General features: G+C 45.1%; 1 protein-coding gene across 2 annotated transcripts in view; it reads right to left on the bottom strand.

Annotated features, from left to right (window-relative positions):
* The window catches only part of LOC128689736 (SAC3 domain-containing protein 1), a 126738-nt gene that overhangs the window by 3568 nt on the left and 101131 nt on the right, over nt 1-22039 (bottom strand). Inside the window, exons 9-10 of one of the 2 annotated variants that reach the window (XR_011392327.1) lie at nt 2005-2244; nt 522-718 (exon numbers count right to left, since the gene is read on the bottom strand). Coding sequence is in view for 1 of the 2 variants with exons in the window: in XM_070087654.1 (XP_069943755.1) it covers nt 2227-2244 (18 nt within the window). In the remaining variant the exon portion in view is untranslated. Of the gene's footprint in view, nt 1-521; nt 719-1243; nt 2245-22039 lie in introns of those variants that run through there. The other variant, XM_070087654.1, reaches the window with a different exon arrangement.

Below are 22039 nucleotides of genomic sequence, written 5' to 3'. Positions count from 1 at the left end.
ATGGGAGCTAAACTCCTAAGAGTTATACAATGCCTTATGGGAATGGAAGGCAACATTCACATTTGAACCAAGGAAAACAAGGATCAAGCTCCAGTTCCTTGGTTCAAGACATCTTTCATTATCACTTTTCATGTCTATGCCATAGTACTATATGTTTGAGCTCTGGGACTGTGCTGTTGTACTACACGAGCTCGGCACATTCGGATAAGCAGCAACCGAATGCCTGCAATGTTTATTCTGGAACTTACATTGAAATTTGTGTGAAATTGGCTAATTTATCAATTTATGATAAATTTATTGGAGAGTTGAAGTAGTTGATTGGGCAGTTTCTTGGGGGCAATCAATAAAATGGAAGACATTAGCAAGATAACTAAGAATTTGGTTGACTGGAACTATGTAACTGGCTTCACATAGGGCTCAAAGTGGGCAAAATTGGTATGTAAATATGATGACACAGCAAAATTTGCAAAAGCATAATTCCACCAATTTAACAAAAGCTTTTGTGCTTTTCGTTTTATTACCTTCAGAAAAAGATTTCCATTTTCTAAGAAAAACAGAAATTTTTTTTTTGAAGATTCTTGGACACTTCAGATGACGGCATCTGGACACAAGAGGTTCAAGAACCTACTTTCCTTTTTTTCTGACTATGCACTGAAGTGCTTTTTTTTTTTTACTATGCAGTCACCTCTCTGGATCCTCACTTCTTGTCCATACAAGCCTGTAATGAAAATTAGAATTTAATCACAAAAGTCTATTCACAGCATTTCTCTTAAAAACATTCAAATTCTACTGCTCACAGGGAAGAAATGAGGGTCAGAGTTGGTAAGAAGCGAGGAAGAGACAAAGGTGAGACTTGGTAAAGAGAGAGGAAGAGACAAAGGTGAGAGTTGGTAAAGAGAGAGGAAGAGACAAGGGTGAGAGTTGGTAAAGAGAGAGGAAGAGACAAGGGTGAGAGTTGGTAAAGAGAGAGGAAGAGACAAGGGTGAGAGTTGGTAAAGAGAGAGGAAGAGACAAAGGTGAGAGTTGGTAAAGAGAGAGGAAGAGACAAGGGTGAGAGTTGGTAAAGAGAGAGGAAGAGACAAGGGTGAGAGTTGGTAAAGAGAGAGGAAGAGACAAGGGTGAGAGTTGGTAAAGAGAGAGGAAGAGACAAGGGTGAGAGTTGGTAAAGAGAGAGGAAGAGACAAGGGTGAGAGTTGGTAAAGAGAGAGGAAGAGACAAGGGTGAGAGTTGGTAGAGAGAGAGGAAGAGACAAGGGTGAGAGTTGGTAGAGAGAGAGGAAGAAACAAGAGTGAGAGTTATTAAGGAGAGAGAAAGAGATGAGGGTAAGAAAATATGAGGAAAAGATCAGAGAGAAAATATATGGAATGACTTAGGATGGGTGTGCAGGTAGGAGGATTACAGGTTGATCAGAGGTAAGGTATATGGAATGACTTAGGATGGTTGAGAGGGCAAGATTACAGGCCATTAGTGGTCTTCTGGTTGCCCAGTAACATCCAGTAGCAGTCTTACATGCTGTGAGAATCGCTGTGCTGCTGCTGCTTTTCTGCTAACAAAGTAGGTCATCCCCAAGCATTATGAAGAGAGTGTCAGTCAGGCTTGTCAGGTGAGGACTCATTCCCCCCACCAGCCACTTACTAGACCCTCAAGGTAGGCGAGAGGTCTACCCCCCTTTGAGAAACCCCCAAGGGTAAACCATTGGGGAACCAGTAGGAAACATGCTTGCAGGCTTATTCCACTCTGTGAGGTGCTCTCTCACAGACTTACATGCTTGTCCCTCCACAACTCCACCTATATTAGGATGGGCAAGGATAGGAATGTGAAGGTTAAGAGGAATTGAGAAAGGAAGAGGGGGGAAAAAGAGAAGGGAAACCCAATGGGGACTACATTATCGGGATGGGAGCTAAACTTCTAAAGGTTATACAGTGCCTTATGGGACTGGAAGGCAATAATCACAAGGAAAAATAAAAAGAGGTGAGCTCCAATTCCTTAGCTCAAGACAAACACCTTTTATTAAGGGTTCAATCCAAGTGAAGTGGTTAGTTCTAATTCCTTGGTTTAAGAGCCCAGAGTATAAAAGGATAAAGGTTAAGTTGAAACCAGGAAGTGCAGGCAATACAGCACCACTGCCTGGTTCATGACAGGTTCAGTTCCTTGCATTAACCTCCCTGCCATTGTTCTTGACCATATACTCATGTTGTTTAACCAAGCAGTCACCTCCATAGGTCCTCACTTCTCCACGCAATCCTGTAATGAAAATGATAATTTATTTACAAAAGTAAAAATATATTTATACCAAATTTAAAATTATGTCTTCAGTGCAACAGTAGTAAGGCTGCCCTCTATCAACTGATAGCATCAAAGCCAATAAAACTGCAAAAACCATCCTAAAAAACACCTCAGTATTGCTAGTACCCAGGCACTTCATCACTAGTACCCTGGTACCCCAACAGCACTAATAATACATCTTGCTACTGGTCTCATTTTTCCATTCAGATTTCAAGACCTACACAATTAGCTGAACCCTTTTGCTGACTGTGCCATAGTACTATTCCTTTGAAATCACTCACTGTCTGTGCCATAGTACTTATGCAAAAAATTCTAGAGGCTTCAAATTTAGCATAAAAAGGCTCATAAGCCTACATACTAGAGAAGGTCTGCATGGTCAGTGTATGCAGTAAACAAAAAATCAGGGCACTTGCAGTGCACTGTGGGAACGCCATCTCGGTACCCATTGTTCGCCACACCTCGTGGTAGGAAAACCCTCAATCCCTGTCAAACTGGGAATCTCCTCCCTCTTCCCAAGTGACAGTTCTAACAAGAAAATGATCCGAAGATGAATCCTATGATTTCGAACAAACTGTGACCGAAAGCAGTAATACTCGGGATATCGAAAATAGCGACCAAAGCCTTGACAACCCTCAACCTTCCACCTCTGGTGCTGGTCCATCTGGGTCACGTTCAGTTGCACTTGCCATAAGCATAAGCTCGCATTTTCCTGTGGTCGGGCCTCAGGTCTGAGTAATAGTGATGACAAAGACGTGGATTTTGATTTTCTTGCTCTTGATGACCATTCGAGTAGTGACTGCAAGGAAGAATATTCACTGGTGAAGCATCAGTCATACGACGCTGCATGTGGTCTGGTAGTGTGCCACGTGCAATTCCGAGTGGATCGAGTACATCCTGTGACCCTACGCCAGAACAGACAGTAAAAGCGATGACGATGTGGCTACAGCTGGGATGGATAGATCTCATGCATCAATAGGTGGTGGTGCTATGCGGTACCAACAACAGCCCAGGTTGGAACCCATGCCACTGACTCAGCACATCCATTATTACAACCTAGGATTTCAAATGGCCTGTTATCCCAGGTGTAATGGGAGCAAATAAACACAGTAGAAAAAGTTTAGACTTATATTATCCTTCACCAATTATAACAGCAATATGTACACTATGTACAGTGATAAATATAGTGCACTCCACAGTAAGCAAGGCAGAAATAGAAGCCACAAGATAGCAGACCGTGCTTCAACCAGCTCTAGAATGGGAATGACAAGGGCAGACAGGAGAGCGGTATCCACATAACCTCTGCGATTGCCAATCCCACCTTCTTATTGGCTAGAACCTGGTCACTAGTTGAACGATGGGGCCCCATCATCAACTCTTAGCAACCTGGTTCGCTGGTTGGGGGAGATAGCCTGTAAATGAGGGTGTGTCCATGCGCCGAATAAAGGTTACGTACTCTTTGCATGCCACATCCATGAAACAGGGTATCCTCAACCAGCTACTGAAGTTTGTATAGATCTGTAGAAAGAAATTACAGTTACTCAAGTTTGTCATAGTACAGCAGGAAGAAATTACAGCTACTGAAGTTTGTAAAACAATAAGTATGTACTGTAAACCATAATAATGGAGAATAAACTTTCCCACATTAATTTTGCAAACAGGTCAGTAGTCACTACAACATTCTTGTACAGTGGACACTGAAACCTCACCTCTCCCCGGCACCCCAGCACTCTCCCCAGCACTCTCCCCAACACCCCAGCACTCTCCCCTACATCCCAGCACTCTTACCAGCACCCCAACACTCTCCCCAACACCCCAGCACTCTCCCAACACCTCAGCACTCTCCCAACACCTCAGCACTCTCCCCAGCACCCCAGCACTCTCCCAAACACCCCAGCACTCTCCCTGGCACCCCAGCGCTCTCCCCAGCACCCCAGAATTCTCCCCAGTGCTCTCCCCTGCACTCCCCAACACCCCAGAACTCTCCCCAGCACCCCAGCACTCTACCCAGCACCCTAGCACTCTACCCAGCACCCTAGCACTCTCCCAAGCATCCCAGCACTCTCCCCAGCATTCTCCCTAGCACTCTCACCAACACTCCCAGCACTCTCCGCAGCTCCTCAGCACTCTCCCCAGCACCCCAGCAGTCTCCACAACACCTCAGCACTCTCCCCAGCACCCCAGCGCTCTCCCCAACACCCTAGCACTCTCCATAGCACCCTCCACAACACGCCAGCACTTTTCCCAACACCCCAGTACTCTTCCCAACATCCCAGCACTCTCCCCAGCACTCTCCTCAACACCCCAGCACTTTCCCCAACACCCCAGCACTCTCCCCAACATGCAAGCACTCTCACCAACACCCCAGCACTCTCCAACACCCCAACACTCCACAACACCCCAGCACTCTCCCCAACACCCCAGCACTCTCCCCCAACACCCCAGCACTCTCCCCAACATCCCATCACTCTCCCTAGTACCCTCCACAACACGCCAGCACTCTTCCCAACACCCGAGCACTCTTCCCAACACCCCAGCACTCTCTCCAGTACCCCAGCACTCTCCCAACACCCCAGCACTCTCCCTGGCACCCCAGCGCTCTCCCCAGCATCCCAGCACTCTCCAACACCCCAGAATTCTCCCCAGCACCCCAGCGCTCTCCCCAGCACTCCCCCAACACCCCAGAATTCTCCCCAGCACCCCAGCACTCTCCCCAACACCCAAGCACTCTACCCAGCACCCTAGCACTCTTCCCAACACCCCAGCACTCTCCCAAGCACCCAGCATCTCGGCTCTCTCCCCAGCATTCTCCCTAGCACTCTCACCAACACCCCCAGCACTTTCCACAGATCCTCAGCACTCTCCACAACACCTCAGCTCTCTCACCAGCACTCTCCCAACACTCCAGCACTCTCCATAGCACCCTCCACAACACGCCAGCACTTTTCCCAACACCCCAGTACTCTTCCCAACATCCCAGCACTCTCCCCAGCTTCAACACCCCAGCACTCTCCCCAGCTCCCCAGCACTCTCCTCAACACCCCAGCACTTTCCCCAACACCCCAGCACTCTCCCCAACATGCAAGCACTCTCACCAACACCCCAGCACTCTCACCAACATCCCAGCACTCACCAACATCCCAGCACTCTCCAACACCCCAACACTCCACAACACCCCAGCACTCTCCCCAACACCCCAGCACTCTCCCTAGTACCCTCCACAACACCCCAGCACTCTCCCCAACACCCCACCACTCTCCCTAGTACCCTCCACAACACGCCAGCACTCTTCCCAACACCCCAGCACACTCTCCAGCACCCCAGCACTCTCCCAACACCCCAGCACGCTCCCCAGCTCCCCAGCACTCTCCCCAAAGTGTGTTTACTCTTGAACACTGCAAAGAATCGAACATTACATACATACAGTATTGTTATTATTAGCAATAGCAGAAATGTTCGATTCTTTGCAGTGTTCAAGAGTAAATACATGATGTCACCGTCTAATACCTTTCCTAATAGCCATTCCAATATGCAGTCATGGATGAGTTTACATTATTTATTCTGTAGTTTAATAGCAAATAATGAACAAACAAAACACTCACCACACTGAGTGGTGGGAGGGCTGGCTGCCAGTTGCGGGGGTCGGAGGAAGGGTAGTAGGGACTCGCAGTGGTGGAGTCTGTGTTATTTAATAACATACATGTTGTTAACATACATGTTATTAAATAACATACATTATTAAAGCGTAACATGTATATATTTAGTACAATTTACGACGTTTTCATGTATTTTATGATTATTCATGGTTCAACAAGTTAAGGAAGCACTATTGTAATATATTTCCCTACAATATATTGGGGCACCAAACATTCACGGTTTTTCAACATTCGCGAGGCTCTTGATCCCCTAACCCTCGTGAATGTTGAGGGAGACCTGTATACAGTATACGTGCTACCAAAACAGTCAAAGGGTTACTTTTAAGGTAAGCAACAAGTGTACTGTGGGTGTGTTTTACTTTTTATTGTGTTTTTTAATGCTTAGTTATATTGCTAACTTATATGTTAGTGTAAACCTGTTGTGCATTTATAAGTAGAAAAAAAAGTGTTCCACTTTACGGTGATTTCCGCTTTACAGCGATAGCCTGGAACCTACTTGCCATGTAAGTGGGGCCCTACTGTACATATACCCATTCTTCATTTATTCAGATTTCCTACAATAAATATGTTCACCACTTACTAGAAGTGATTTATTGTTGTCACATGTATCATGCACTTAGCGCCAGTCTTCCTCAAATTTCCACAGAAAATTTAGCACCCATCTTGTTGCATTTTATTTGTACCAAAACTAATCAACTTCCTGTATCTTCATCTCTTTCAATTGTTTCATAAACTAAAGTCATAAAGTCATAGAGTCAGTTTGAAACTGCTTACGAAAGCCTGCTTAACTGGAGATCACTGAATCAGTTTGAAGAATTAATGTATACTTAAAATTGTGCTATTGTTCATCTATCAACCTCATTTTGTACATTTAAAAGCTCCCACTTAATAATCTATACAGTATCTAGCTCTTAAGTAGTCTTTAACCATAAGGATTAATCTGGTCAAAATGTGCATCATACTAGTGGCTTTCTTTTGTGCCTGACATATTTTATTATATATAAACTACATTACCTGTATATGGCAGAAAAGAAATTATGTTTATTTATTCATTTATTTTATGTCTTTGCAAACAGTAAATTGAAAGTTTCTATTTACAATAGTGGGTTGCAATACAAAGAGAGCCTCTATTATGCCTAGGCATTATGGGTCAACTTAACATTATTGACTTACAGACTACTTAACACTAAGGATTATATCATAGTTGTACAGTAGGATAGTAATTATTTCATAGTTGTACAGTAGATTATTAATTATAAGTGAATCAGATTTGTATAAGACAAAAGATATATTCATATATTCTAAAATGCTTTTTGTGAAAACAATGATTCATTTATATTCCTGTCAACAATGGATAAAAGGTTCAAAGTGATTGTTGAAGTTATGATGTGGGAGTACATAAGTGAGTATGTGTGTACTGAGTACAGTGGACCCCCGGCTTACGATATTATTTCATTCCAGAAGTATGTTCAGGTGCCGTTAGTGAACGAATTTGTTCCCATAAGGAATATTGTGAATTAGATTAGTCCATTTCAGACCCCCAAACATACATGTACAAACGCACTTACATAAATACGCTTACATAATTGGTCGCATTGGGAGCTGATCGTAAAGCGGGGGTCCACTGTATTAAGCGTTTAGTCTAGGGTGATTAAGTGGCTTTTGAGAAGAGTCTTAAATTGATTTTCAGACTGGGTTACTTTAATATCTTCTGGTAATGAATTACATATTTTGGGGCCCTTTATGTGCATAGAGTTTTTACACAGTGTGATATGGACACGAGGTATATCAAAAAGAGATCTGTGTCTTGTGTTGTGGTCATGTGTCCTGTTTAGGTTGGTGAGGAGAAGTTTGAGTGGAGGGTTTATATTTGCGTGAATTGTTCTGTGTATGTGGTAGGCACATGAATAAGTATGGATGTTCTTAATGGTGAGCAGATTCAGACTTTTGAAAATTGGCAGAGTATGCTGGCGGGAGTGGAAATTTGTTATCATTCTTACTGCTGCCTTTTGCTGGGTTATTAGGGGTTTTAGGTGATTGGATGTTGTTGATCCCCATGCACAAATTCCATATGTAAGATAAGGGTATATGAGTGAATGGTACAGTGCCAGGAGAGCTGACTGTGGAACGTAGTACCTTATCTTTGATAGTATGCCTACAGTCTTGGAGATTTTCTTGGTGATTTGTTGTATGTGTGTCCGGAATTTAAGGCTACTGTCAAGGCGGATACCTAGGAATTTTCCCTCTGAGAGTCTTGTGACTGATGATCCATTTAGCATTATGTTAATTAGATCATTTGCAGCTTTGTTTCCAAACTGAATGAGATAGGTTTTATCAATTTTCAGGGTAAGTTTATTACTCATCATCCAGTCAGATATTTTCTGCAATTCGGCATTGACTGTGTTTGCTAGTATGACTGGGTTTGGGTGGAAAAAGACATATGTAGTGTCATCTGCAAATAATATGGGCTTGAGTTGCTGTGATGCATTCAGTAGATCATTGATGTAGATGAGAAAGAGGAGTGGTCCAAGGACGCTTCCTTGTGGGACTCCTACTGTGATTGGTTGGGTGGATGAGTTTGCATCATTTGCATACACATATTGTGTTCTGTTACTAAGGTATGATTTTAGGTAGTTGAGGGAGTGGCCTCTGATGCCACAGTGCATTAATTTGGAGTACAGCAGTTCATGGTTGACTGTATCAAAAGCTTTACGTAAATCAATGAAAATGCCCAGCAGGACTTCTTTCTTCTCGAGTGCGGTATATATTAGTTGTAGCATGTGTATGATAGCATCATTCGTGCTTTTATTATTCCTGAATCCAAACTGACAAGGGTTTAATATGTTGTGAGATGAGGTAGGAATAGATCCATCCATGAATTAATTTTTCAAAGATTTTAAAGAGCAGTGGTAAGTTAGATATTGGTCTATAGTTATTCAAGTCAGCTTGGTCACCTCCTTTGTGAATCGGAGTGACCCTCGCTATTTTGAGGATTGTTGGGAAGGTAGATGATTCAATGGATTTGTTAAAGAGAGTTGCAATAATTGGTATTTGTACAATGCTCATAGATCTGCTTTAGAATTTGTTAAGATATTTTTAAATATACTCAATGCCAGAAGGACATCTTAAGGCAGGCAGCAGAGGCAGGTAGATACAGAAGAGTAGAGAGAAGCCTGCTGCTGTGGGAATTGTCAGCTGCTGCTATGAAGTTGAATGATAGCTAATCAGTGAGCCACACAGTGTTAGCCAACAAGTCAGTGGAAAAGATCATTACACGGAAAACAGTGGCATAATTAACTATTTGTAGCTACAGGAGTAGAAATATGATTGTGGTGACTCATCTTCATTAATATGTTCATCATAAACTTTTTATAAATTTTCAATGGATGTAGTTACAACTACTTTCAGTATAGTCCATTCTTTCACTGGCCTATTTGTAAAGAAAAATTTCCCAACAATTCATTCATTTTTTTTCTTAATTAACATTTCTAGTTTCTTGTTATCTCTGTTAAAAGTACAGTCAGTAGGATCCATATTGAAGCTTTTGTCTCTCTAATCCACATATTTTTTAGGGGTTAGTAAACTACAGCAACTGCATAATCCAGTTTTGGCCTAACAAATGCTGTACAGTGGTACCTTGACTTACAAGTTTAATTTGTTCCATGACTGAGCTCATAACTCAATTTGCTTGTATATCAAATCAATTTTCCTCATTCAAATTAATTTAAATGCCGTTAATCTGTTCCAGCCCCCAAAACACCACCCCAATTTTTTTGTTACAGGCTTTTAAATAAGAAAAATATATTTATAAATAAGAAATATTGTATAAATCATAATAAAAGAGAATGTAAATAAATAAACTGGGTTTATAAAGTGTATTTACCTTGGAGATCAGACGACTTGGGCTAACGGAAGATACTGGCAGAGGTGGAGGCTGGAAAAGATAGGCAGAGGAGATAGGCTTAATCACTTAACTTACCTGCTACACTCTTCACTACTCCACCCACCACCTTCACTACTCTACCCACCACTATCACTACTCCACCCACTATGATCACTATTCCACCCACCACTATCACTACTCCACCCACCACTATCGTTACTCCACCCACCACTATCACTACTCCACCCACTATTATCACTACTCCACCCACCACCCTCACTATTCCACCCACCACCACCTCTACTACACCCACCACCCTCACTACTCCACCCACTGAAGGAACCTCCATGAGGAAGGTAAATATCATGGAGGCCTTCCTTTATGTTTCTGGAAAAACTCTGTGTTGAAATGGAGGTTACCTCTTCCCCGGATTTATACAAGAACCAAACAAGGGACGAGGTGCCTCACTACAATCTGGGATTAGTGTGGGAGTATTATCCTTCCAGTTATGTCTAGGAAGAGCATGTGGGATGGGATGAAGTACCTGCCATTCCTCTGGGTACAGAGTTGGATTTGATGTCAGATACACCGCCAACTAGTGGCGGGGTATCTGAAGCTCACTCGTAACTCGGATTTTGGCTCGCAACTCAAAGCATAAAATCGACTGAGTGACAGCTCGTAACTTGGAAAAACTTGTAAGTTGGGGCACTCATAAGTCAAGGTACCACTGTACAAAGCTTTTCAGCAATTCTCCATCCATCTTGAATCTGAATTATTGTACTGTATTAGAAACTGTACCTGAGAAGTTGTTTCAGTGGAGTTTAAGAAAATTATTGCAATGTACTAAGCATAGCTTTTATCTACTTAAAGTATTTATAACTGTTATATTCACTTATAATAAGTTTGTCTGTGTACATCTTTAATGTCACTGTATGCATATCAGTATGTGCGTATGAGTAAACTGTTTATCATCCTTTTAAACTTAAGTTAAGCTTAAGTTTGCCCATAATGCTCTGCATAACCAGAGCCTTTTAACCCCTTGACTCTCAAAACCCCAAATCCTGAGGTGTCTCCTCGAGTCGAAAATTTTTCGAAAAAAAAAAAAAAAAAATTTACTTATGAAATCATAGAGAATCTTTTTCCGATGGTAATGACACCAAAAGAACGAAGTTTGATGGAAAACTTACAGAATTACACTCTTGCAAAGTTAGTGACCTTGGCGATATTTACGAATCGGCGATTTCGCCCACTTTGAGCCTTATTTTCGGCCAATTCCTGAGTACTAGTCGACAAAAATAATATTTATTTTGCTAGAGCTCCATTTTGTCTATCGAATGAGTACAAGAAACCACCAATTTACCAATTTCAACTATCCAATAAAGTGGTTAGAAACTGGCAATTTTGCCAATTTCACACAAATTTCAGAAGATGCCAATTTCCAAATAGGGTCCAGAATAAACAAGACAGACATTCCTGGTACTAAAATAACAAGTTTTCTGTTCATTAGTCACGTCCCCATGCCCCTCTTACATTTCTTTTGCTTTCCACTTTGAATTTTTATTCTCAAAAAAATAGAAGATTTACTGTTATGCAGACTACTGCATTAGTTTAGAAATGGTATAAATAATATCAGCACGCTTGTAAAAGAATATTAGACTCACCAGTTGACGTGTATTGGATGCTTGGCATGATTTGTTTACTTTTGAACTTTGGTAAAAATCGAACATTTCTGCTACTTTGAGCTCAATTTCAAGGTACTTTTCATTGTGAAATCATTCAAAATCATCTCAATTTCTGTAATATGTCTTCCATTCTATAAAATGAGACCAGGAAAACTAGAATACAACCATAAATACCATATGAAAATACAGTGCAAACTCGCTGTTTTAATCCAAAAACACGGTCAAAGTTTTTTTTTCTCATTACGCACTATGTGCTGTAGGGTTTTTTTATACTGCACACACTGACCACATAGACCCATTCTTTCATATGTAGACCTACCAGCTTTCTCTTGCTTTCTAAATGGTATATCACTGATGTTAGCTAGGTCTGTATAAGTCATATTACACATTTGTAGAAACAAATACATATTTTATGTATTATTATTACTGTAGTACTTCGATACTAGAACTTAATTCGTTGCAGAAGGCTGTTCGAGTGCCAATCGAGTGCCATTCCCCGTGTCCGACTAAATCTATACAAAAAATTCAATGTATGCCAAAGGCCCTAAAATCTGGAACACCCTACCTGAAAACTCTAGAACTGCAGACACATTCATCACCTTCAAAACTACCGTTAGAAAACATCTTATCTCCCTGATACACACTGTCAACTAACTACATAAAAACCACCTGGTGGTTCACACTTACACTCACTCACTCACTCATTTGACTATAAGCACAGAAATACGTATCTTAATCTTAAAATAATGATTCCTAACTAGTCACAAATTTGCCTGTGATACTCCAATATAAAAACTATGTATTGTGCCATAACAAAAGCATTCACATTGCTAAACTCACAAACTAGTATTTAGTCAACTTACTCCACAATTTGTAATAATTTAGGGTTAAGAATTAATCTAAGTTTGCCTGAAATGCCTAGCCTTGCTAGGTGTTCTAGTGGCCCCCTCTGTAATTAGTATTTTATTTCATGTAAACCCACACAATAACCAAAATCTGTAAACCCCGCATTGTAATCCTTATAGAGAATAAACTTTGATTGATTGATTGAATCTGTTCGAGTACTGAATGAATTTTTTCCCTGAGGAATAATGAAAATTAATAATAATAATAATAATAATAATAATATGTAATTTCATTTTAGCATGATACATGTTTGTACAAAGGAGTATTACAATTGAGTGTACATGCCAAAAGCCCCTTTATATGCAGAGCATTACGGACAAACTTAAGACTAACTTAAAATTAATAAGGCAATAACAGTGCAGTAACTGTACATATGGTCATTGTGTGAGTTAGAATGAACACAAGAAAACTGACTAGTCTATTAGTTCATGCTATATGGCTTTAGTAAATTTGGTAGAGAAGAATTACAGTTTTTATTATTAACCTAAGGTGGACACAATGGAATGATTAACATTTGAGAGGATTACAGATATTGCAATTAAGTACATATATGTTAATTATAATGTTGTAACTAAGTTCATGATATTAAGCAAATGCATGTATGTATAGTTTTTACTTCTATGGAGGCAAAGAAGGGAATGTATGAAAGTATAGTGGTACCAACACTCTTATATGGGTGTGAAGCTTGGATTATGAATGCTACAGCGGGGAGGCGGTTGGAGGCAGTGGAGATGTCCTGTCTAAGGGCAATGTGTGGTGTAAATATTATGCAGAAAATTCGGAGTGTGGAAATTAGGAGAAGGTGTGGAGTTAATAAAAGTATTAGTTAGAGAGCTGAAGAGGTGTTGTTGAGGTGGTTTGGTCATTTAGAGAGAATGGATCAAAGTACGTAGAATGACATGGAGAGCGTATAAATCTGTAGGGGAAGGAAGGCAGGGTAGGGGTTGTCCTCGCAATGGTTGGAGGGAGGGGGTAAAGGAGGTTTTGTGGGCAAGGGGCTTGGACTTCCAGCAAGTGTGCGTGAGCGTGTTAGATAGGAGTGAGTGGAGACGAATGGTATTTGGGACCTGACCAGCTGTTGGAGTATGAGCAGGGTAATATTTAGTGAAGGGATTCAGAGAAACTGGTTATTTTATATAGCCGGACTTGAGTCCTGGAAATGGGAAGTACAATGCCTGCACTTTAAAGGAGGGGTTTGGGATATTGGCAGTTTGGAGAGATATGTTGTGTATCTTTATACATATATATTTCTAAACTGTTGTATTCTGAGCACCTCTGCAAAAACAGTGATTATGAGGTGAAAGTGTTGAATGATGATGAAAGTATTTTCTTTTGGGGGATTTTCTTTGTTTTTGGGTCACCCTGCCTCGGTGGGAGACGGCCGATTTGTTAAAAAAAAAAAAATTATAATGGACTAGGATAGGTTAAGGAGATAAGGCATTTTCTAACTGTAGTTTTAAAAATGATAGCTGAGTCAGTGGTTTTGGAGATTTCTGGCAGATTTTGGGTCCTTTTATGTACACTGAGTTTTTGAAAACATTTAGCCTGACACAGGGAATGTCAGAGATTTTTGTGCCTAGTATTGTCCATGGGTTCTATTGCAACTGTCAAAGTGTAGGTGGCACAGTAGTACAAGTGAATGTTTTGTATAGTGAGTAGGTTAGGTTTAGGTCTTTGAAAAGTGGGGAGGGGGTTTTGTCTAGCTGTGGATTGTGTGATTATTTGCACTACAGCTTTTTGTTGGGTTATTATTGGCTTCAGGTGATTTGTCATTGTGGAACCCCAGTAATAGTAGTAATAACAGTAATACATATAGTACAGCTTCTCACTTAACGACGGAGTTGTGTTCCTATGACCACGTCGGTAAATGAGGAGCATACTATAACGGTAGTGGGTTTGTGTCAACCATCTTTGATGTTGTTTTAATGTCACCTTTGCACCATTTATAACATTTCTGGTATGTTTTTAAATGTTTATACACTAGTGTACTGTATATTATACTAAACAGAATATAAGAAATCTGTCTAATATAATAATAATAATAAGTTTATTTCTTTGTAAAGGTTACAATGTGTAATTACAGTTTTGATTTGCTAAGTACAAAGATAGCCACTATCATGCCAAGGCATTTCGGGCAAACTAATCCTAATACATAGTAACTAATTAAAACTAGATAAGATAATAGTACACAGTAATTATACTTAAAACTAAAAATCTAATTGACAAGTAATGGTGCAGGTGGTAATATTTTATGGATTGGTAGAATTAAAAGCCAGGTGGCCACATGATAAAACTAGTCAGTAGATGTTTGGTTGATTTGGTTAATATTGTGAGATAAGATGATTATTTAGCAAAGTCCTAAATTTGTAAGCTGTCTGGGGAGCCTTGACCTGTTCTGGTAGCAAGTTCCAGATCTTTGGGGCTTTTATGTGCATAGCGTTCTTGCACAGTGAAAGTCTTACTCGAGGGATGTTGAAAAGTGCCTTATGCCTTGTATTGTGACTGTACATTCTGTTGTAACTGTCGAGTAGTAGTTTTAAGGGGGGGGGGTGGGGGCAACAGTGGAGTTTAAAGTTCTGTATATGTAGTAGGCACAATAATAAGAGTGTATGTCTCATATATTTAGCGAGTTGAGTCTTTTCAAAAGTGGTGGGGTGTGCTGTCTTGCACAAAAGCTGGTTATCACCCACACAGTGATGGTGTGTGTTGTCTAGCACAGGAGCTGGTTATCACCCACACAGTGGTGGTGTGTGCTGTCTAGCACAGGAGCTGGTTATCACCCGCACAGTGGTGGTGTGTGCTGTCTAGCACAGGAGCTGGTTATCACCCACACAGTGGTGGTGTGTGTTGTCTAGCACAGGAGCTGGTTATCACCTGCACAGTGGTGGTGTGTGCTGTCTAGCACAGGAGCTGGTTATCACCTGCACAGTGGTGGTGTGTGTTGTCTAGCACAGGAGCTGGTTATCACCCGCACAGTGATGGTGTGTGTTGTCTAGCACAGGAGCTGGTTATCACCCACACAGTGGTGGTGTGTGCTGTCTAGCACAGGAGCTGGTTATCACCCGCACAGTGGTGGTGTGTGCTGTCTAGCACAGGAGCTGGTTATCACCCACACAGTGGTGGTGTGTGTTGTCTAGCACAGGAGCTGGTTATCACCTGCACAGTGGTGGTGTGGAGTGGAGTGCAGTGGAGTGGAGTGGAGTGCAGTGGAGTTTAAAGTTCTGTATATGTAGTAGGCACAATAATAAGAGTGTATGTCTCATATATTTAGCAAGTTGAGTCTTTTGAAAAGTGGTGGTGTGTGCTGTCCAGCATAGGAGCTGGTTATCACCCGCACAGTGATGGTGTGTGTTGTCTAGCACAGGAGCTGGTTATCACCCACACAGTGGTGGTGTGTGCTGTCTAGCACAGGAGCTGGTTATCACCCGCACAGTGGTGGTGTGTGCTGTCAAGCACAGGAGCTGGTTATCACCCACACAGTGGTGGTGTGTGTTGTCTAGCACAGGAGCTGGTTATCACCTGCACAGTGGTGGTGTGTGCTGTCTAGCACAGGAGCTGGTTATCACCTGCACAGTGGTGGTGTGTGCTGTCTAGCACAGGAGCTGGTTATCACCTGCACAGTGGTGGGGTGTGCTGTCTAGCACAGGAGCTGGTTATCACCCACACAGTGGTGGTGTGTGCTGTCTAGCACAGGAGCTGGTTATCACCCACACAGTGGTGGTGAGTGCTGTCTAGCACAGGAGCTGGTTATCACCCACACAGTGGTGGTGTGTGCTGTCTAGCACAGGAGCTGGTTATCACCCACACAGTGGTGGTGAGTGCTGTCTAGCACAGGAGCTGGTTATCACCCACACAGTGGTGTGTGCTGTCTAGCACAGGAGCTGGTTATCACCTGCACAGTGGAGGTGTGTGCTGTCTAGCACAGGAGCTGGTTATCACCTGCACAGTGGTTGTGTGTGCTGTCTAGCACAGGAGCTGGTTATCACCCACACAAGTGGTGGTGTGTGCTGTCTAGCACAGGAGCTGGTTATCACCCACACAGTGGTGGTGTGTGTTGTCTAGCACAGGAGCTGGTTATCACCCACACAGTGGTGGTGTGTGCTGTCTAGCACAGGAGCTGGTTATCACCCACACAGTGGTGGGGTGTGCTATCTAGCACAGGAGCTGGTTATCACCCACACAGTGGTGGTGTGTGTTGTCTAGCACAGGAGCTGGTTATCACCCACACAGTGTTGGTGTATGCTGTCTAGCACAGGAGCTGGTTATCATCTACACATTGGTGGGGTGTGCTGTCTAGCACAGGAGCTGGTTATCACCCACACAGTGGTGGGGTGTGCTGTCTAGCACAGGAGCTGGTTATCACCGAGTGGTGGGGTGTGCTGTCTAGCACAGGAGATGGTTATCACCCACACAGTGGTGGTGTGTGCTGTCTAGCACAGGAGCTGGTTATCACCCGCACAGTGGTGGTGTGAGTTGTCTAGCACAGGAGCTGGTTATCACCCACACAGCGGTGGTGTGTGCTGTCTAGCAAAGGAGCTGGTTATCACCCGCACAGTGGTGGTGTGTGCTGTCTAGCACAGGAGCTGGTTATCACCCACATAGTGGTGGTGTGTGTTGTCTAGCACAGGAGCTAGTTATCACCTGCACAGTGGTGGTGTGTGCTGTCTAGCACAGGAGCTGGTTATCACCTGCACAGTGGTGGTGTGTGTTGTTTAGCACAGGAGCTGGTTATCACCTGCACAGTGGTGGTGTGTGCTGTCTAGCACAGGAGCTGGTTATCACCCGCACAGTGGTGGTGTGTGTTGTCTAGCACAGGACCTGGTTATCACCTGCACAGTGGTGGTGTGTGCTGTCTAGCACAGGATCTGGTTATCACCTGCACAGTGGTGGTGTGTGCTGTCTAGCACAGGAGCTGGTTATCACCCACACAGTGGTGGTGTGTGCTGTCTAGCACAGGAGCTGGTTATCACCTGCACAGTGGTGGTGTGTGCTGTCTAGCACAGGAGCTGGTTATCACCTGCACAGTGGTGGTGTGTGCTGTCTAGCACAGGAGCTGGTTATCACCTGCACAGTGGTGGTGTGTGCTGTCTAGCACAGGAGCTGGTTATCACCCACACAGTGGTGGTGTGTGCTGTCTAGCACAGGAGCTGGTTATCACCCAGTGGTGGGGTGTGCTGTCTAGCACAGGAGCTGGTTATCACCCACACAGTGGTGGTGTGTGTTGTCTAGAACAGGAGCTGGTTATCACCCACACAGTGGTGGTGTGTGCTGTCTAGCACAGGAGCTGGTTATCACCCACACAGTGGTGGGGTGTGTTATCTAGCACAGGAGCTGGTTATCACCCACACAGTGGTGGTGTGTGTTGTCTAGCACAGGAGCTGGTTAACACCCACACAGTGGTGGTGTGTGCTGTCTAGCACAGGAGCTGGTTATCATCCACAGTGGTGGGGTGTGCTGTCTAGCACAGGAGCTGGCTATCACCCACACAGTGGTGGGGTGTGCTGTCTAGCACAGGAGGTGGTTATCACCCAGTGGTGGGGTGTGCTGTCTAGCACAGGAGATGGTTATCACCCACACAGTGGTGGTGTGCTGTCTAGCACAGGAGCTGGTTATCACCCGCACAGTGGTGGTGTGTGCTGTCTAGCACAGGAGCTGGTTATCACCCACACAGTGGTGGTGTGTGTTGTCTAGCACAGGAGCTGGTTATCACCTGCACAGTGGTGGTGTGTGCTGTCTAGCACAGGAGCTGGTTATCACCTGGACAGTGGTGGCGTGTGTTGTCTAGCACAGGAGCTGGTTATCACATGCACAGTGGTGGTGTGTGCTGTCTAGCACAGGAGCTGGTTATCACCCGCACAGTGGTGGTGTGTGTTGTCTAGCACAGGAGCTGGTTATCACCTGCACAGTGGTGGTGTGTGCTGTCTAGCACAGGAGCTGGTTATCACCTGCACAGTGGTGGGGTGTGCTGTCTAGCACAGGAGCTGGTTATCACCCACACAGTGGTGGTGTGTGCTGTCTAGCACAGGAGCTGGTTATCACCTGCACAGTGGTGGTGTGTGCTGTCTAGCACAGGAGCTGGTTATCACCTGCACAGTGGTGGTGTGTGCTGTCTAGCACAGGAGCTGGTTATCACCTGCACAGTGGTGGTGTGTGCTGTCTAGCACAGGAGCTGGTTATCACCCACACAGTGGTGGTGTGTGGTGTCTAGCACAGGAGCTGGTTATCACCTGCATAGTGGTGGTGTGTGCTGTCTAGCACAGGAGCTGGTTATCACCTGCACAGTGGTGTGTGCTGTCTAGCACAGGAGTGGGTTATCACCCGCACAGTGGAGGTGTGTGCTGTCTAGCACAGGAGCTGGTTATCACCTGCACAGTGGTTGTGTGTGCTGTCTAGCACAGGAGCTGGTTATCACCCACACAAGTGGTGGTGTGTGCTGTCTAGCACAGGAGCTGGTTATCATCCACACAGTGGTGGGGTGTGCTATCTAGCACAGGAGCTGGTTATCACCCAGTGGTGGTGTGTGTTGTCTAGCACAGGAGCTGGTTATCACCCACACAGTGTTGGTGTGTGCTGTCTAGCACAGGAGCTGGTTATCATCTACACAGTGGTGGGGTGTGCTGTCTAGCACAGGAGCTGGTTATCACCCACACAGTGGTGGGGTGTGCTGTCTAGCACAGGAGCTGGTTATCACCGAGTGGTGGGGTGTGCTGTCTAGCACAGGAGATGGTTATCACCCACACAGTGGTGGGGTGTGCTGTCTAGCACAGGAGCTGGTTATCACCCACACAGTGGTGTTGTGTGCTGTCTAGCACAGGAGCTGGTTATCACCCGCACAGTGGTGGTGTGTGTTGTCTAGCACAGGAGCTGGTTATCACCCACACAGCGGTGGTGTGTGCTGTCTAGCACAGGAGCTGGTTATCACCCACATAGTGGTGGTGTGTGTTGTCTAGCACAGGAGCTAGTTATCACCTGCACAGTGGTGGTGTGTGCTGTTTAGCACAGGAGCTGGTTATCAGCTGCACAGTGGTGGTGTGTGTTGTTTAGCACAGGAGCTGGTTATCACCTGCACAGTAGTGGTGTGTGCTGTCTAGCACAGGAGCTGGTTATCACCTGCACAGTGGTGGTGTGTGTTGTCTAGCACAGGAGCTGGTTATCACCTGCACAGTGGTGGTGTGTGCTGTCTAGCACAGGAGCTGGTTATCACCTGTACAGTGGTGTTGTGTGCTGTCTAGCACAGGAGCTGGTTATCACCCACACAGTGGTGGTGTGTGCTGTCTAGCACAGGAGCTGCTTATCACCTGCACAGTGGTGGTGTGTGCTGTCTAGCACAGGAGCTGGTTATCACCTGCACAGTGGTGGTGTGTGCTGTCTAGCACAGGAGCTGGTTATCACCCACACAGTGGTGGTGTGTGCTGTCTAGCACAGGAGCTGGTTATCACCCACACAGTGGTGGTTTGTGTTGTCTAGCACAGGAGCTGGTTATCACCCACACAGTGGTGGTGTGTGCTGTCTAGCACAGGAGCTGGTTATCACCCACACAGTGGTGGGGTGTGTTATCTAGCACAGGAGCTGGTTATCACCCACACAGTGGTGGTGTGTGTTGTCTAGCACAGGAGCTGGTTAACACCCACACAGTGGTGGTGTGTGCTGTCTAGCACAGGAGCTGGTTATCATCCACACAGTGGTGTTGTGTGCTGTCTAGCACAGGAGCTGGTTATCACCCACACAGTGGTGGTGTGTGCTGTCTAGCACAGGAGCTGCTTATCACCTGCACAGTGGTGGTGTGTGCTGTCTAGCACAGGAGCTGGTTATCACCTGCACAGTGGTGGTGTGTGCTGTCTAGCACAGGAGATGGTTATCACCCACACAGTGGTGGGGTGTGATGTCTAGCACAGGAGCTGGTTATCACCTGCACAGTGGTAGTGTGTGTTGTCTAGCACAGGAGCTGGTTATCACCTGCACAGTGGTGGTGTGTGCTGTCTAGCACAGGAGCTGGTTATCACCCGCACAGTGGTGGTGTGTGTCTAGCACAGGAGCTGGTTATCACCCGCACAGTGGTGTGTGTGCTGTCTAGCACAGGAGCTGGTTATCACCTGCACAGTGGTGGGGTGTGCTGTGTAGCACAGGAGCTGGTTATCACCCACACAGTGGTGGTGTGTGCTGTCTAGCACAGGAGCTGGTTATCACCTACACAGTGGTGGTGTGTGCTGTCTAGCACAGGAGCTGGTTATCACCCGCACAGTGGTGTGTGCTGTCTAGCACTGGAGCTGGTTATCACCCACACAGTGGAGGTGTGTGCTGTCTAGCACAGGAGCTGGTTATCACCCACACAAGTGGTGGTGTGTGCTGTCTAGCACAGGAGCTGGTTATCACCCACACAGTGGTGGTGTGTGTTGTCTAGCACAGGAGCTGGTTATCACCCACACAGTGGTGGTGTGTGTTGTCTAGCACAGGAGCTGGTTATCACCCACACAGTGGTGGGGTGTGCTATCTAGCACAGGAGCTGGTTATCACCCACACAGTGGTGGTGTGTGTTGTCTAGCACAGGAGCTGGTTATCACCCACACAGTGTTGGTGTGTGCTGTCTAGCACAGGAGCTGGTTATCATCTACAGAGTGGTGGGGTGTACTGTCTAGCACAGGAGCTGGTTATCACCCACACAGTGGTGGGGTGTGCTGTCTAGCACAGGAGCTGGTTATCACCGAGTGGTGGGGTGTGCTGTCTAGCACAGGAGATGGTTATCACCCACACAGTGGTGGGGTGTGCTGTCTAGCACAGGAGCTGGTTATCACCCGCAAAGTGGTGGTGTGTGTTGTCTAGCACAGGAGCTGGTTATCACCCGCACAGTGGTGGTGTGTGTTGTCTAGCACAGGAGCTGGTTATCACCTGCACAGTGGTGGTGTGTGCTGTCTAGCACAGGAGCTAGTTATCACCCATACAGTGGTGGTGTGTGCTGTCTAGCACAGGAGCTGGTTATCACCTGCACAGTGGTGGTGTGTGCTGTCTAGCACAGGAGCTGGTTATCACCCACACAGTGGTGGTGTGTGTTGTTTAGCACAGGAGCTGGTTATCACCCGCACAGTGGTGGTGTGTGCTGTATAGCACAGGAGCTGGTTATCACCCGCACAGTGGTGGTGTGTGTTGTCTAGCACAGGAGCTGGTTATCACCTGCACAGTGGTGGTGTGTGCTGTCTAGCACAGGAGCTGGTTATCACCTGCACAGTGGTGGTGTGTGCTGTCTAGCACAGGAGCTAGTTATCACCCATACAGTGGTGGTGTGTGCTGTCTAGCACAGGAGCTGGTTATCACCTGCACATTGGTGGTGTGTGCTGTCTAGCACAGGAGCTGGTTATCACCTGCACAGTGGTGTGTGCTCTCTAGCACATGAGCTGGTTATCACCTGCACAGTGGTGGTGTGTGCTGTCTAGCACAGGAGCTGGTTATCACCTGCACAGTGGTGGTGTGTGCTGTCTAGCACAGGAGCTGGTTATCACCTGCACAGTGGTGGTGTGTGCTGTCTGGCACAGGAGCTGGTTATCACCCACACAGTGGTGGTGTGTGCTATCTTGCACAGGAGCTGGTTATCACCTGCACAGTGGTGGTGTGTGCTGTCTGGCACAGGAGCTGGT

Source organism: Cherax quadricarinatus, chromosome 22 (genome assembly GCF_038502225.1).
Source record: "Cherax quadricarinatus isolate ZL_2023a chromosome 22, ASM3850222v1, whole genome shotgun sequence".
Taxonomy (NCBI): domain Eukaryota; kingdom Metazoa; phylum Arthropoda; class Malacostraca; order Decapoda; family Parastacidae; genus Cherax; species Cherax quadricarinatus.
Note: the sequence above shows the minus strand (reverse complement) of the source record. Positions and strands in the feature narration are given on the sequence as shown.